At 32.9% G+C, this 14886-nt stretch overlaps 2 protein-coding genes across 5 annotated transcripts in view; one reads left to right on the top strand and one right to left on the bottom strand.

Moving 5' to 3' along the window:
• Positions 1-14886, bottom strand: part of IFT74 (intraflagellar transport 74) — an 88782-nt gene that overhangs the window by 44114 nt on the left and 29782 nt on the right. For all 4 annotated transcript variants that reach the window (XR_007146419.1, XM_047830797.1, XM_047830796.1 and 1 more), the window contains exons 9-10: positions 2851-2989; positions 1417-1479 (exon numbers count right to left, since the gene is read on the bottom strand). Coding sequence is in view for 3 of the 4 variants with exons in the window: in XM_047830797.1 (XP_047686753.1) it covers positions 1417-1479; positions 2851-2989 (202 nt within the window). In the remaining variant the exon portion in view is untranslated. The remainder of the gene's footprint in view (positions 1-1416; positions 1480-2850; positions 2990-14886) is intronic.
• On the top strand, positions 9576-13541 carry LRRC19 (leucine rich repeat containing 19). Its single transcript, XM_047830799.1, has 4 exons — positions 9576-9665; positions 11324-11837; positions 12500-12685; positions 13181-13541. Exons 1-4 carry the CDS (start codon positions 9585-9587, stop codon positions 13507-13509), a joined length of 1110 nt encoding a protein of 369 aa, XP_047686755.1. The 5' UTR covers positions 9576-9584; the 3' UTR covers positions 13510-13541.

Raw genomic sequence — 14886 nt, forward strand, 5'->3', positions numbered from 1 at the left:
ACCCACATGAGGACAATCAGATATAGAAAACCATCTTAACATTTTAAGCAAACTACTTTTTCAACAGTAAATTTCCAAAAGAATTACAAAATACTCATGCTTAATTCTTTTTGCAAGACAGTAATCTTGTCAATCTACAAGTGTTCCCAATCCTATTATCAGGATACCTACTGGAATCCATAGGAAATCAGGAAAGGCAGGCAAGGTTTGAGATACAGACAGTATACTGAAGTGTAAAGGACATGAAAAGGTAGTTCACAGAAAAAGAAATACATTGGCCAATAAATATATAAAGAAATACTCAATTTCATGCATAAACAAATGAAAATCAAAACAAGATAGAAATTTTTACCCATTAAACCAGCAAAAATGGAAAAAGTGGATAATGCTTGCCATTAATGAGTGCAGGGGAAAATAGGCACTCTCAAACATTGAATCTAGAAGTAGAAAATGGAACCAGCTCTTTGGAAGGCAATTTGGCAACCTGACATTTTAGAAGTATGTATCCTTTGACCCACTGCAAGAAATTTATCTTAAGACATATTTACATAACTGCATAAAATGCATGTTTTTACTGCAGCACTGTTTATAATACAAAAAAACTATAAACAACCTATTCATCTACAAGGCTATGTTATAGTTATGCAATATAACACAGTGCAGTAATTTACAATAATGATTTACAACAATAATTACAATAATTTACAATAATAATTTACAATAATAGCTGAGGTGAATAGAATTCAAGAGAGAATGTTAAGTGAAAAAAAAACAAATCAAGCTGCATATGAAGTGTGAATCCCACTTGAGATTTTCCATAACAATAAAACCAAGATAAGATTATGAGATTGTTGTAAAGATTAAACAACAATGCTGGTGATCTTTGTAAAGAGCTCAAAAAAAGCACATAGTAAACACTCAAAAAATACAAAGTACTTCTGTCTAGAAAGAGGGGAAAAAACAGACATTTTCACTTTTATCTTATTCAACTGTTTTGAATAAAAAATAATTTTTTGAATAAAAAAATTTTTCATTAAAAACACATGCTTTTTAAATTAAAACTACTTTAAATAAACAAATAACAAATGCAAGCATTTACATCTTTAAAGTGATGAACTAATCTCTCTCCCTTTTCACTTTTATTAGACTCTTTCTTCACATGTCTTTAACTTACCATTAGATTTTACATGCCTCAGCAAGGCAGAATGATTCCTTTTGCACACAGTAGGTACTCAATAACTGAATCTAATTTCTTAACAAACTAGGATATTTGTGGTGATGAATGGGAAAAAAATTATACTCCTCTTAGTAAACTGCTAAATAAATATGTCCTTGAATGAGTTCCATTAATATATTTAGCTGAATTATCTTTTGTAGCTGAGTAATATAAGAACCTTTATTTGATTTTATACGTACAGCTTCCAAGCTCTCTTTTTTCATGTTCAGTGAGTCTAGTTGTTGCTGAAGTGTATCTAATTCCTAAGAAAAAGGAAAAAAGCAAATATATATGCAAGTTATATTTAGAATAATCTGTTTCTCAACATTTCAAATGTGGTTGTGGCAAATATGATTGTGGTTTTGTAAACATATTCAACTCATATCTTGCTATATGACTAGAATTTATTAACATTATTTGTATTTTTGTTAATTTCTTTCATTACTCCTAAAAACTATGCCATGATCTACCTTTAAAAATACCTTATGAGCTTGTCAAAGGTAGCTAGCCCTTTACACAGTGAATCATCATTGTGTTTCAAGAATATTAAATATCAGAAGCCTTCAAATTAATGATGTCATTGTTTAAAGTCATGATTTTTAATTTTGACTTCTTAACTATGTTTTCATATATTTTGTCTAATTTCTTTTAGAGCCAACACATAATATACATGGCTCACTCCTAGGGACAAGACTTTCGAGCTGATTACTTATTCAAAAACAGCTGTGCAAGATTAAATACATTTTCATGGTATTTTGGCATTTCTGTAATAGTCTTTTCTTCAGTGTTTCATTTTATGTTATAAATCCTGAATAAAAAGTTATATTAAATTGTTGGTGAAGTGGGTGGATGAGTGGCTCAGCCGGTTGAGCATCTGACTTGATATCAGCTCAGGTCAGGATCTCACAGTTATTAGATGGAGCCAGCAGCCCCCTCTGTGCTAAGCATAGAGCTGGCTTGGGATTCTCTCTCTCTCTCCGCCTCCCCACCAAATAAATAAATGAACTTTAAAAAATAGTCAGTCAAGTAATATTTGAGAAACTGTATTCATTACTGGCATTCATGAGGACTAATTATCTGTGAACTGTTGGGTTAACGGATATATAGGCATGTAAAGGCACTAACTTGCTAATCTAAGTCACCACCATAACTGAATGTTGGGAGAATTCTCAATGAGCCCTCAGCAGGCCCCCAAATTTTTACTTAAACACCATGATTAGGAAGCAAGAGATGTTCAAATCAAGGGCACGGTAAAAGAGATGCTTATTAGGTGCTGCTTATTAGGCAGGAAAGAGAGTAAATATCTATATGGCTCTGGTATATGAGAGTTTTTATTATTTCCATTTACAGTTCATTTAAAAAAACAAGTGTTTTCATGAATCTTTGTACCATGCAAAAGTGAAAGATGCACAGAAATGAGTAATACAGTCAGATTAGGTCATTATGCAACATATGCTAATGAAGTTTTCTAGATCAGTGCTTCTCAAATTTAAATGTCCATAAAAATTATCTGGAGACCTTGTTAAAATATTCTTATCAGTAGATCTCCAGGATGCCAATGCTGCCCATCTTCAGACCATATTTTTATTAGCAAGACTGCTATATGCTTGGCACAGAACAGTGATTAGTATTACCTGCAACAATTTCTCATTTGTGGTTTTCATTTCTGTGTACTTGACTTGTTTTTCAGGAGACATGTTTTTGATAATGCCATCTGCTGCTTGCTTTTCCTGTTCAACTTCTTCTTCTACACTTCTAATTTGTTTTTCCTTCCTGAAATCAAAAGCAAGCATGTAATATTCCTCTTACTATATTGAGGGGGAAAACATCAATTAATTTTTCTCAGGTCATGGTCTGAACTAAATAGGGTAAAGTTATTCAACATAGTTTGTAATCCTTATAGATGTACAAAAAATTCTATTTAGAGAACAAACTAGCAGTTGCTGGGGAGGAGAGGGTGAGGGATGGGCAAAAATGGGTGAAGGGGAGTGGGAGATACAAAGTTTCTAGTTATGGAATGTATAAGTCATAGGGATGAAAAGTATAGCATAAGTAATATAGCCAATGGCATCGATATAGTGTTGTATGGTGATGGTAACTTGTGGTGAACGTTGCATAACATATAGAGCTGTTGAATCACTAAGTAACATTATGTGTCAACCATACTTCAATTAAAAATTAATAAGAAAATCCTTTATACATCCAAAAAAAATAATTTGGTCCCATCAGCACAGATTTATTTTACGTCTTTTTCTTCTCAATCCCCAAATCCTTCTATTTCCTTAGTGTCCATTTGACTTTATTAGAAAACACAAAGATTATCACAGAAAATCCTTAAAGCCATATATATACAAGGATGTGTTTACACTTTGCCATATCCTCAAGAGAAATAAGACAGTTAAATTTTAGAATAGTGGATTTTAAACATCTTTTGGCTATAGAATTCTTTGACCAAATGAAATCTTGTATGGTATCACCATGTAAATGATATAAAGTAACACTGCTCTGACTGATCTGAGAGTAAGGAAACCTACAGTGCAATTTGATTAAAAAACAATCAGAGCTTTAGAATAATAATATATTTTGCTTATCTACAGCTTTAATTAAAATTGGTGTTCTGGGGCACATGGGTGGCTCAGTCTGTTAAGTGTTCAACTCACTCTTAATTTTGGTTCAGGTCATGATTCATGGTTTGTGGGACAGAGCCCCACATTGGTCTCTGTGCTTAGAGCACGGAGCCTGCTTGGGATTCTGTCTCTGCCCCTCTCCCACTTGTGCTTCTTCTCTCTCTCTTTCTTAAAAATAAACTTAAAAAAAATTGGTGTTCCCAAAGTTATCAACTATATTTTAGCACTGCAAAATAATAAATTTCCCTAAAAACATAACAGGAACATCACGAGTGTAATCATATAAAAGTAGTAGTGACTAAATTAATTATAAACAATAACCATCTTTATCATATAATCACAAGAAATACCAGTGATGTGTCACTTATTACCTAAGCAAGGTCAATTATCAATATGGTAGAGAAAAATTCTGAAAAAAATAGAAAGATGCTAGTTATCATGTAAATACTTAAAGACTGACATATAAAAAGACTACTTGAAGATAAATGTTTAGACTCAACATCAAAATTTCTATTTTGTGTTTCAAAATATGAGTCTTCTACTATTTAATCTTTCACATGTAGATATCAACTTCTACAGTTTTCACAATCTCTCTCTAAACCCTGTAGATGCACCCATCTCCACACCTTTTATACTCATACCCCACTACCAGAATAAAATAATCTAAACTAAGAAATTTTCCTACAAATAATATCTCATAATAACCCAATAAAAGATGAACAAAATCAGGGGTGCCTGGATGGCTCAAGTGCAGGAGCATGCGACTCTTAATCTCAGAGTTGTGAGTTCAAGCCCAACATGGGATGTAGAGATTACTTAAATAAATAAAACTTAAGAAAAAAAAATGAACAAAATCAAACAACCTGGAATTTCTATTTATTTTTGTCTCACTGCCTGACAGAGTGATATCTTCACTTTGAATTTCAATTACTATAGTACAACAAATGCTGAACTGATACGGGCTTACGGGCTCACAGAACTTTCAAGCAGAAAAGGTCATCTATTGCAATCTCTTTGTTTCATAGATTAAGGATACTAGGCTCAGAGGAGTTAATCTTTTGGAACTAACTCATTCTAAATTCCATGATTATTCACTATCAATAAGGAATCTTAACCATGTTTTTGCCTGATTTATCTGTCTACTGTAGTAATATGGGAGCTCATACTATACAGTATTCTATTTCACAGATGAGAAGCTGCAGCATAAGGAAGGTAACTCATTTTTTGAAGGCCACACAATGCCAAGTGTCAGGTCTTTTGATGCTCTGAGCACTTTGCTCCTGTTATAACTTGGCAGTAAAACCACCAATGACAGTGTCATAAAAATGAGTAAATAACAAAGTTGAAACTCAGGGAATACAAAACTTGGTGGTATCTTTTCAACTTGAATCTTTCTAAACACAAAATACCTTTAGGACTAACTTTAAATCACTCTAACAATATATCTTTTAAAGTATGCATTCTCAATATTATATACTTTAACTTGCAAAGTGAATTTGCTAATATTTAAATTTTCAAGAGTAATTAAGAAACACAAAGGTTAAGCAACGCACTTTATTTGTTACGCTAAAAAAGTCAAAGATGACTTTAAGAAATTATTCTTCTAGTCAATCTTTTGCTAAGGAAGTCTAGTTTTTTTTAAATCACGTGTTCACTAGGTACAAAGGTTAAAATGTAAGTGAAATGCAATCATATGACATACTTTTTTTAATGGTGTAGAAGAAACAGTAGACTCCTTAGCACACGAATCTCAGAGACAAAAGAAAAAAGTAAAGGTAAGATCCTATATATTTATAGGTTTGGTGGTTGCTGGTGAATTAAAAAAAACATATTTAGATTTGTTAAGTCTGTACAAAAATCTTTAATAAGTGATGAAAGAGGAGAAAATATGATTATATCTTCACATGATCTACTTTAGAAATATACACCTGGGACATGGCCAAAAAACTTTCTCGAATAAAGTTATAATGCAATGCAAACTAATTTTCTTTTTTTTGGGGAAAAAGGTTGCATCTAGCTAATCAAATATATAAGATCTTTTTATTTTGAAATATGTTAATCACAGAGCATTCTGAAAAATGACATTAACTTAAAACAAATTTAAAAGATGAAAAAAAAACCAAAACAACTGGACGCTAATTGGTAATTGCTGAAATTAGGTGTGACTATTCTCCCTGCTCAGAGGTTTTCTCTTGAAATTTTCCATTATAAAAATGTTTAAGTTTGCAAAAAAAATCTATAAAATGGTTGACTACAAAAGTGAAGTTAATCATGAACTGTTAATATCTTCAAACACATCAAATTCTGGTGTAACTAAAATATTTAATGGCAAAACTATATATACATTTTATTTAACAAAACCAACATAATTGCAGCATCTTTTTATTTCATGGTATGAAAGTCATAGGAAGTAAATAACCAAAAACTCCCAAGAAACTTATACTTGAAAACGCACTAAGGGGAACACTATTCTTTACCTATTATTTACTTTTGTGTAAAGCTTTTTTTTCCTGTAAGGTAGGCTGTAAGCTAAGTCAAAAGGCACTTTATTTTGTAAATTAAAAGAAACTGTTATTCCATTTGTTCTTTATTTTTTTATCACTAAATTCAAACCCAAGTATCATTTCAAAATAAATTTCAAATTGAGAAAAAATTCCAATGGGAGGGAAAAGGCAGTAATAGATATCTTCTTTTTACACCAATGTTTTAAATGCGGTAAAGTGACTCAAGGACAATCTGCATAACCTATCTACTGGCTAGCTATTCCACCCACTTGATTTCTTTAAGATAGCCAATAATGCTAGCAAATGTTTTTGTCTAGGGACTTCTCTACTCAGGTTGTGATGGTCAACATCCACTCCCTCTTTTATTTATTAAAAAAAAAAAATTTTTAATATTTATTTTTGAGAGAGACAGAGTACAAGCAGGGGAGGGGCAGAGAGAAAGGGAGACACAGAATCTACAGGTTTCAGGCTCTGAGCTGTCAGCACAGAGCCCAATGATGAGGAGCTAAAACCCACGAACTGCAAGATCATGACCTGACTCAAGTAGGACACTTAACCGACTGCGCCATCCAGGTGCCCCCACCCCCTCTTTTAATCTTTCCCTTTCCAAAAGACACACAAAATATATGAAAAGCCCCACACTGTGTAGTCCAATCAATGCATTTCATAGCTTTAGACCTAACAATGCTTGAGATTTGCTGAACACTTTCTTATACAGAATCTACCTTAAGCTCTGCATATATATTGCTCCTAACTCTGAAATTTATCAAAAAATGGGGAAAAATCCTTTTCTAATCTTATCACCTTTAGCACACTAGAGAAAGCAATTATTAGTATGAAATAGAGGATAAAGATCATAAATTACACATTGGTTTATAGTCCTGCCTGATCTCTCCATTACATACTTTAGCTGCTTCTTTTCCACATAATTTCTTAGAATCAGCTCATTTTTTTTTGTAGCCTATTTGCTTCCTTTAATGATCCCTATCCTACTTATTTCTGAAAAAAATAGGACTTTTCCCTTACTCACCACTACCTTACCTACATTTGCACCCTCACTAAGAACTTTGCTACCCCACTGATAAATACTGACACAAGCCATTGACAAGGCTGTACACATGTTCCTAGAGGTGGTTAAACAGGGGTAAAGTACCTTTTATGTATGAATTAGGGATCCCCTTTTGTGGACAATGTTCTGGAATAAGAGCTTGAACTCATTTCTGATTTTAAAAGAATCAGATTCTAAATCTGATTCTAAAAGAATCTGATTCTGAGTCTACATCCAGTTTGTGAAATCTAGGACAGCAGTGGCTTTTTCTAATAAATTTAACTATGGTAAAGGAGAAATAAAAGAGATATAAGTATAAACAAATCAACATACTGAAGGTAATGAGAAAGTGAACTAAAATAGACCAAAACTGAAATAACAGTAAATTCCTCATTGCTAATGAGGCAACAACAGATTTTATAACTTGAAATGAGGCTTGCTCATTCTGAATAGTTTTCTACTTCCTGCTCTGATGGAATAAACTTACCCTTTAAAATATTAAGTATCGCATTGCAAAAAATGCTATAAGATTTAAAAGACTAAATTTCAGAAAGCCAATAAGGATTATAACAGGATATATTCATATCCTCTTAAATGATCATTTGTTTGCAATATAGTTTTCTAATGCTGACTTTAAGAAAACAGATAAAAACAAGAAACATCAAGGTCATGAATAAAATGACTAAATGGAAAGTAATTATTTAGCAACAAGAGTTTACTCAAATTAATGGTAATTTCCAGTTAAAGATGGCATGTTGGATGTACACGTTAACTTTGACTCCTGACCCAAACCTGACTTAAATGAAAATAAAAAGTAATAAGGACAAAGAGAATGGAAGAGAGGGCAACAGCAATAAAACCAAGAAACTTGAAAGTTAATGGTTAAGTGGAATCTAGGAAAGCAAAATGTTTCCAAGCCAGCAGTGGGGCAAGCTGAGAAGTTGCTTGAATTATACCACAGAACCCATAAATGGCCCAGAAACTGGCAGCACCAGGTACTCTGGAACTGGAGAAGAAAGGAATAAAACATAGTTAAAATTCTTCCTTCTTGCCTCTGCCCAGCCAAGTAAAGTTCCTCTCCTACATAAGCACAAGACTGAGGCCTTTTTTTTCCCTCTGGGGAGAATACAACAAAGGGAATCTGGGCACTAACCACAAGTGAATGCAGGAATGTTAGTCCAAAAACGGGGAGTAAGTTAAAGTTTACATACTAATTACTGAGATAAACCCCCCTTTTTCACCACTCAGCTTTCAGCTCACTACCTGGCCTTATCTGTTCAGACAGTTGAAAGTCATTTTGGGAAAGCCAACCAGTCCAAGAGAAAAACAAAACAAAACAAAACAAAAAAACTAAGGATAATAACATTTAGGGATTCCCAAGAAAAAGTCCAGCAATTTCATTCTAAGTAAGGCCTAAGGAGAGACTTCTTTAAGAAGATGGAATGTTAAATATCTAATAAGTATAAACTATTTAGCGATATGTTAGGGGAGAGTTTAGGTATCAATTCATAAAAAAATAAAAAAAAAACTAAGCACATGAAAAATACAGTAATTTAGAGGAAAAAAAAGTGTACAGGAACAGGAAAGTAATCCTGTTACATGGCTCAGTCATTAACAGTATTTATACGTTCATGATAAGCCCTGAATACTCATCTAGCCAAAATTATAAGTAACTATGTTTGGAGAATGAAGAGATAAAAAGCATACATTTGATGGATTGGAGATGAAGGTAGCAAGAGTTTGAAAAAGAGCTGAAGGCTCTCAACTCCTACGGTTTTAAGTCAATGGATTATACCAACAGACAATGCCTAAAATCTAAAAAAAACAAGAAATAACAATATAAGCATATTAAACATGTACACATATGTATGTATATAAAACTTTCTTTCACGCACATTATTAAAATTTTAAAATATACAACCAGTTCTATTAAATTTCTTTTCAATCAATTCAGGAACTCATAAACATTCTAAAATATATTCAAATTTCATTTGCCAGGAGCTTTCCAATTTGTTAAGATTAGAGAGCAAGGAAGAGTTCAGGGACATGTACTTGTTTTACATTTTACATATTTTAAGAAAAAATAGATTTACAAGGAGAAAAAAGGAAATCAAAATGTCCTCAATCATCTCTAAAGTTCTAGTATCCTACTGAGATGAAAATACTCTCTTTTCTATCAGGCTTCCGATATGAAAACTACATGCATCACAATCTTGTTTTGGCCCCTCTCCATGCTATTGTTATCAGACGACAGCCAGTCTTCTAGAACAGTAAGTTTTTACAACCAATATTTTCAAAGGTATACTTTGTGTACATTTAGTAAAATATCCCAAGACAATAAAAGAAAAAAATCCAAGCTATCACAACCAAATGTTTAGCTGTCTATATTCAAAATCTGTGATATGTAAGCTGGATTCTAATTTGACAAAAGCAGTCTATAAATTTTTTTTTATAAATTGAAAACACATGCTTTTTATTTATTTTTTTATTTTAGACAGAGAGCACATGTTCGAGTGGTGGAAAGGGGCAGATGGGGGGGGAGAGAGGGAGAGAGGGAGAGGGAGAGGGAGAGGGAGAGGGAGAGGGAGAGGGAGAGGGAGAGGGAGAGAGAGAGAGAGAGAGAGAGAGAGAGACAAGTAGGCTCAATGCTCAGCCATGGAGCCAAACGTGGGACTTGATCCCACAACCCTGGGATCATGACCTGAGTCGAAATCAAGAGTCGGACACAAATGACTGAGCCACCCAGGTGCCCCCATTTTTTTTTTTAACTTAGTTCTTTAAAAGTTTTCACTATAAAATGTGAGATTAGTTTCAGGACATAAACACCACTGTCTTGTTTTAAGTAATCTCTACTCCCAAAGTGGGGCTCAAACTCAGGGCCTGAAGATTAAGCGTCACATGCTCTACCAACTGAACCAGCCAGGCACCCCCAAACACTACTTTTTAAAATGTAGGATTTTTTTTTTAAATCATATATTTATGAGGAAAATTATTGTTGTTACATTATTGTTTTTAGGGAGATACTTCAATTGCAAAAATAGTCAAAATAAGAACTATTTTTTTGGCTCTATATCCAAATAAGGAAAGCACTTCTTCATGCTTCCTGGCTCTTAAATTCAATACATGGTTCAATTTCTGTTATAAAATAAATATTTTCTGGGGGCACCTGGCTGGCTCAGTCGGTAGGACATGATTCTTGATCTTGGGATCATGAGTTCAAGCCCCATGCTGGGTACAGATATTACTTAAAAAAATTAATAAAGTATGTATTTTCATTTATTTTGAGAGAGAACATAAGCAGGGAAGGGACAGAGAGAAAGGAAGAGAGAGAATGTTAAGCAGGTTCCATGCCCAGTGCAGAGCCCAGGACGCAGCTTGACCTGAGCCAGAGTTGAGTTGGACGTTTAACTAAGCCACCCTGGTGCCCCAATAAATATTTTCTTTTAAAACACGAAACTTTGATCTGTTAATTCTATAGAGTTATATCTTGAGTAATATTTCTGAATGATTTAATGATTTAATAGCCCTAGTGTTGGTAGCTCTGATTTTTAAAAACAACAAATTTTAAATTTCATTATAAATCTGCACAAATGAAGTACTAAATAAGAGAATTATTATTTGCCATGTATTTCCACATACATAAATGGAATTACACCCATAGTCTTTCTTTCTGTAATAACATAAAGTATATATGGTAAACTAGAAGATCTTTGCTCAATTACATGTATCAGAATTTCCTTAATCTTCAGTATTTCATCCCGATAAATAAAAGTATTTTCTTTACCTTTTTTACACTGTAACATCAAATATTAGAGAGGAAATATTTTCTAAAACTATTTTCTCCTAAATATCTAATTACCTGGATATGAAAATTTGGGAAATTCTGTCAATATTTTTCCTAATTAATTTCTGATTTTTTCTTTTTTAGGAAGTCAAATATAATTTCACTGAAATGAATTATTCATTAATTCCAGTGGATATCAATAAAAACATTACTATACTTGATCTCAGTTATAACCAAATTTCTCTGAATGTTACAGACACAAGGGTTCTACAGACCTATTTTTTACTCACTGAACTCTATTTGATTGAGAACAATATCATTATGTTATATAATAACAGCTTTGGTAACCTCTCCAACCTAGAAATTTTAAATATGTGTACAAACTCCATCCACATAATTCAACAGGGTGCGTTCATAGGCTTAAATAAACTAAAACAGTTACATCTCTGTCAAAACAAAATATTTCAACTGAATCCTGATATATTTGTGCCTCTAAAAAACCTAATACTTCTGAATCTGCAAGGCAATTTGATAAGCTATTTTGATGTACCACGAATGTTTCATCTGGAATTAATAATTTTATATGGAAATCCATGGAACTGCTCTTGTAGTCTACTGAATTTGCAGAAATGGTTGAACACCTCAAATGTGACACTAGGTAAGCTAACATAATTTAATCAAAACCAAAATGTGATTGATTTTTGATTGTACCACCCCAGGAAAGTCTCTCACTTCATGTTTTAAAGAAAAAGAAACTATTCCTGTTTACGGGAAGCAGGAAGAAACAATAAAAAGTAATTGCTGAATAGATGTTCTTCCTCTGCCTTTCAGGAAAAAAAAAAAAAAAGAAAAGAAAATTTTAAATGTTCTATATATGTGAAATGATACTATCACTTCATGTTTTAAGTTTGCAGTGTGAATACATAAGAGTAATTTTTTTAGGTATTTCCTTTTCTTAGGATATCCTGCCAGAGAGTAGATAAAAACAGGTGCCCTATTTGCTTAACTGCAAACCATGCTCTGCCTGTGATCAATTTTCACCACAATCTTAATCATACCATCTTTACTTTAATACATAAACTAAACAATAAACATATTACACTTGAACTATATTCATAAAATAACTTAATAAACAAGAATATGAATCTTTCCCTTATAGTGTTGCTAGGCAAATACAAGAGTTTCTTTCTTATAATCTTTAATGATGACAGGTCATTACCAAAAATTCTAGGTAAAAATAATTATAAAATGTTAGCTATAAAAATTTACTAATATTATTAATCCTATTTTCCCTAACAAATCTTAATTCTGATTTACCAGAAAATGAGAACATCACCACATGTGCCTACCCAGATATCCTGAAACGCTATAGTATCACAACTGTACCATACAATGCTGAATGCTACTCAAAATTTTCTCCACCTATAAATGAAGATCTTTATAACCACTCTCAGTCCATTAACAATTCAACATTTAACAGCTCTTTGAACAACTTAAAAAATTCAGGTAATGTACTGGTCTTAAATATTAATATTGGGGCAGTAGACTAAATAAACTGAATTTTAAATTTCTAGAAACAATGTAAAAGAACAATTCCTCATTTCAACAAAACATTTACAAAATACTAGGTTTCCAAACCAGGTTCTGCCAGTTACCATCCAATGCCATAATGCAACTTATTTAACTTCTCTGAGCCTTACTTTCGACTGGTTAAGTAACAATTCTCAACAGGTATAAATCAATAATGTTTTAAGGTGAATTGATAAACAGTATCTGCAAAGATAGGTAGCTATTTTGAAAAAAAGGTATTTTCTCACCACACTATGAAATATCTTAATTTACTGTAGTCTTAGTAACTTTTGTTTAAAGAAAATTAGAATGTGTGTTTATTTCTAATACCAATACTATGGAGTTATTAGGACATGTAATTATGATTATTTTATTTTTGTCAATTTAACAAAATCTCTTTCTCTCTCTCTCTTTCTCGGTATTCCAATTAAGAACATGAACTTCTTGGAAAAAGCTGGGCTTTTCTTCTCGGTGTGGTAGTCACTGTATTGATGACTTCATTCCTCATTTTTATTGCTATCAAATGCCCAATATGGTATAATTTTCTGCTTAGTTACAATCATCATCGCCTGGAAGAGCATGAAGCAGAAACCTATGAAGATGGTTTTACTGAAAATTCAAGTTCTCTTTCACAGGCCTCACATACAAACTCTGAAGAAACTACAGTAATATTTGAACAACTACATTCATTTGTAATAGACGATGATGGGTTTATTGAAGACAAATATATAGATACTCATGAATTACGTGAAGAAAATTAATTCTCTTCAATGTTTGATTCTTTAAAAATGTTACTGGCTCACTCACAGTTTAGACATAGAGATTAGGCATGTGACATACCAAACTGTGGCTAGTAGTACTTTCATATTAATTACAACACATGAATATCATAAAATCATGTTTTTCTCATTGGTACTGAGCAAGTATGTGCAAATATAGTAAACGACATTACCCGGTAGCTAACAGTTACAACAGAAGTATTACTTTTCTCAGCAGTATTCAGGAGACCATACATCCTAGTAAGAAAAAGACCTAAAGTAAATTATTCATTAATTAAAATGAATTGATTCTCATATTAGCCCAGATATTTGATTCACTACATATTAAATTATATTAACATTTATTGACTGGAGTAAGTGAAAAATAAAGGTTTTGGATATGAGAAGTCAAAGTGAAGAAGCTTAAATATACAACAGACTAAGATTGATTTTATGCTCATAGAATGAATTCATGGAATTGGAAAATATTTTTTCAATGCTTCCAGAATTAGCACAATAAATTTCCTGAAAATTTAGTACTAACTTAAAGCCCAGGCACAATGTTCAGGCACAATCCCTAACAAGTTACTACTGATTTCCAAAAAAAAAAAAAAGTACCGAGTTTGTCTATAAAGAAAGACCATCACCATAAGGCATGATCGTCACAAATGAACAGTATGGTGGCTTCCAAAGTGGCTATCACAAGTATCTGTGAATCCTGTTTTTAAAAATCTATTTTTTTCCCTCTCTTAGGAGAACTCTATTCTTTTTTTTTTTTAATTTTTTTTTCAACGTTTATTTATTTTTGGGACAGAGAAAGACAGGGCATGAACGGGGGAGGGGCAGAGAGAGGGAGACACAGAATCGGAAACAGGCTCCAGGCTCTGAGCCATCAGCCCAGAGCCTGACGCGGGGCTCGAACTCACGGACCGCGAGATCGTGACCTGGCTGAAGTCGGACGCTTAACCGACTGCGCCACCCAGGCGCCCCAGGAGAACTCTATTCAAACGAATTTGGCTGGACGTGAGAAATTTCCGCTGGTCCAGGCACAGCTGTTTGGGATCCTGTAGATGGCCCAAATTGTTTTACAGAATATTAATTTCCAGAAAAATGCCCAGAAATACTTATAAGGGGGGAAAAGGTACATGGGCAAATTACTACTGAATTCCTATACGAAATACTGAGTTTCAACAAAGTGAAACAAGATTCTTTGTCATATGACTTATTTGAAACTCTACTAAGCTAAAGTACTCTGCTCTTCAAGAACCAAGTTTTAAGAATTTTCCAAACTTACTTGACAACAAAACCCTTTATTTGAAGTATGCCCATAAAGAGTTCATAGCACATTAATGGTCCAAAAAATGTAGTTTGGACAACAAT

The sequence above is a fragment of the Prionailurus viverrinus genome, chromosome D4, assembly GCF_022837055.1.
Source record: "Prionailurus viverrinus isolate Anna chromosome D4, UM_Priviv_1.0, whole genome shotgun sequence".
Taxonomy (NCBI): Eukaryota; Metazoa; Chordata; class Mammalia; order Carnivora; family Felidae; genus Prionailurus; species Prionailurus viverrinus.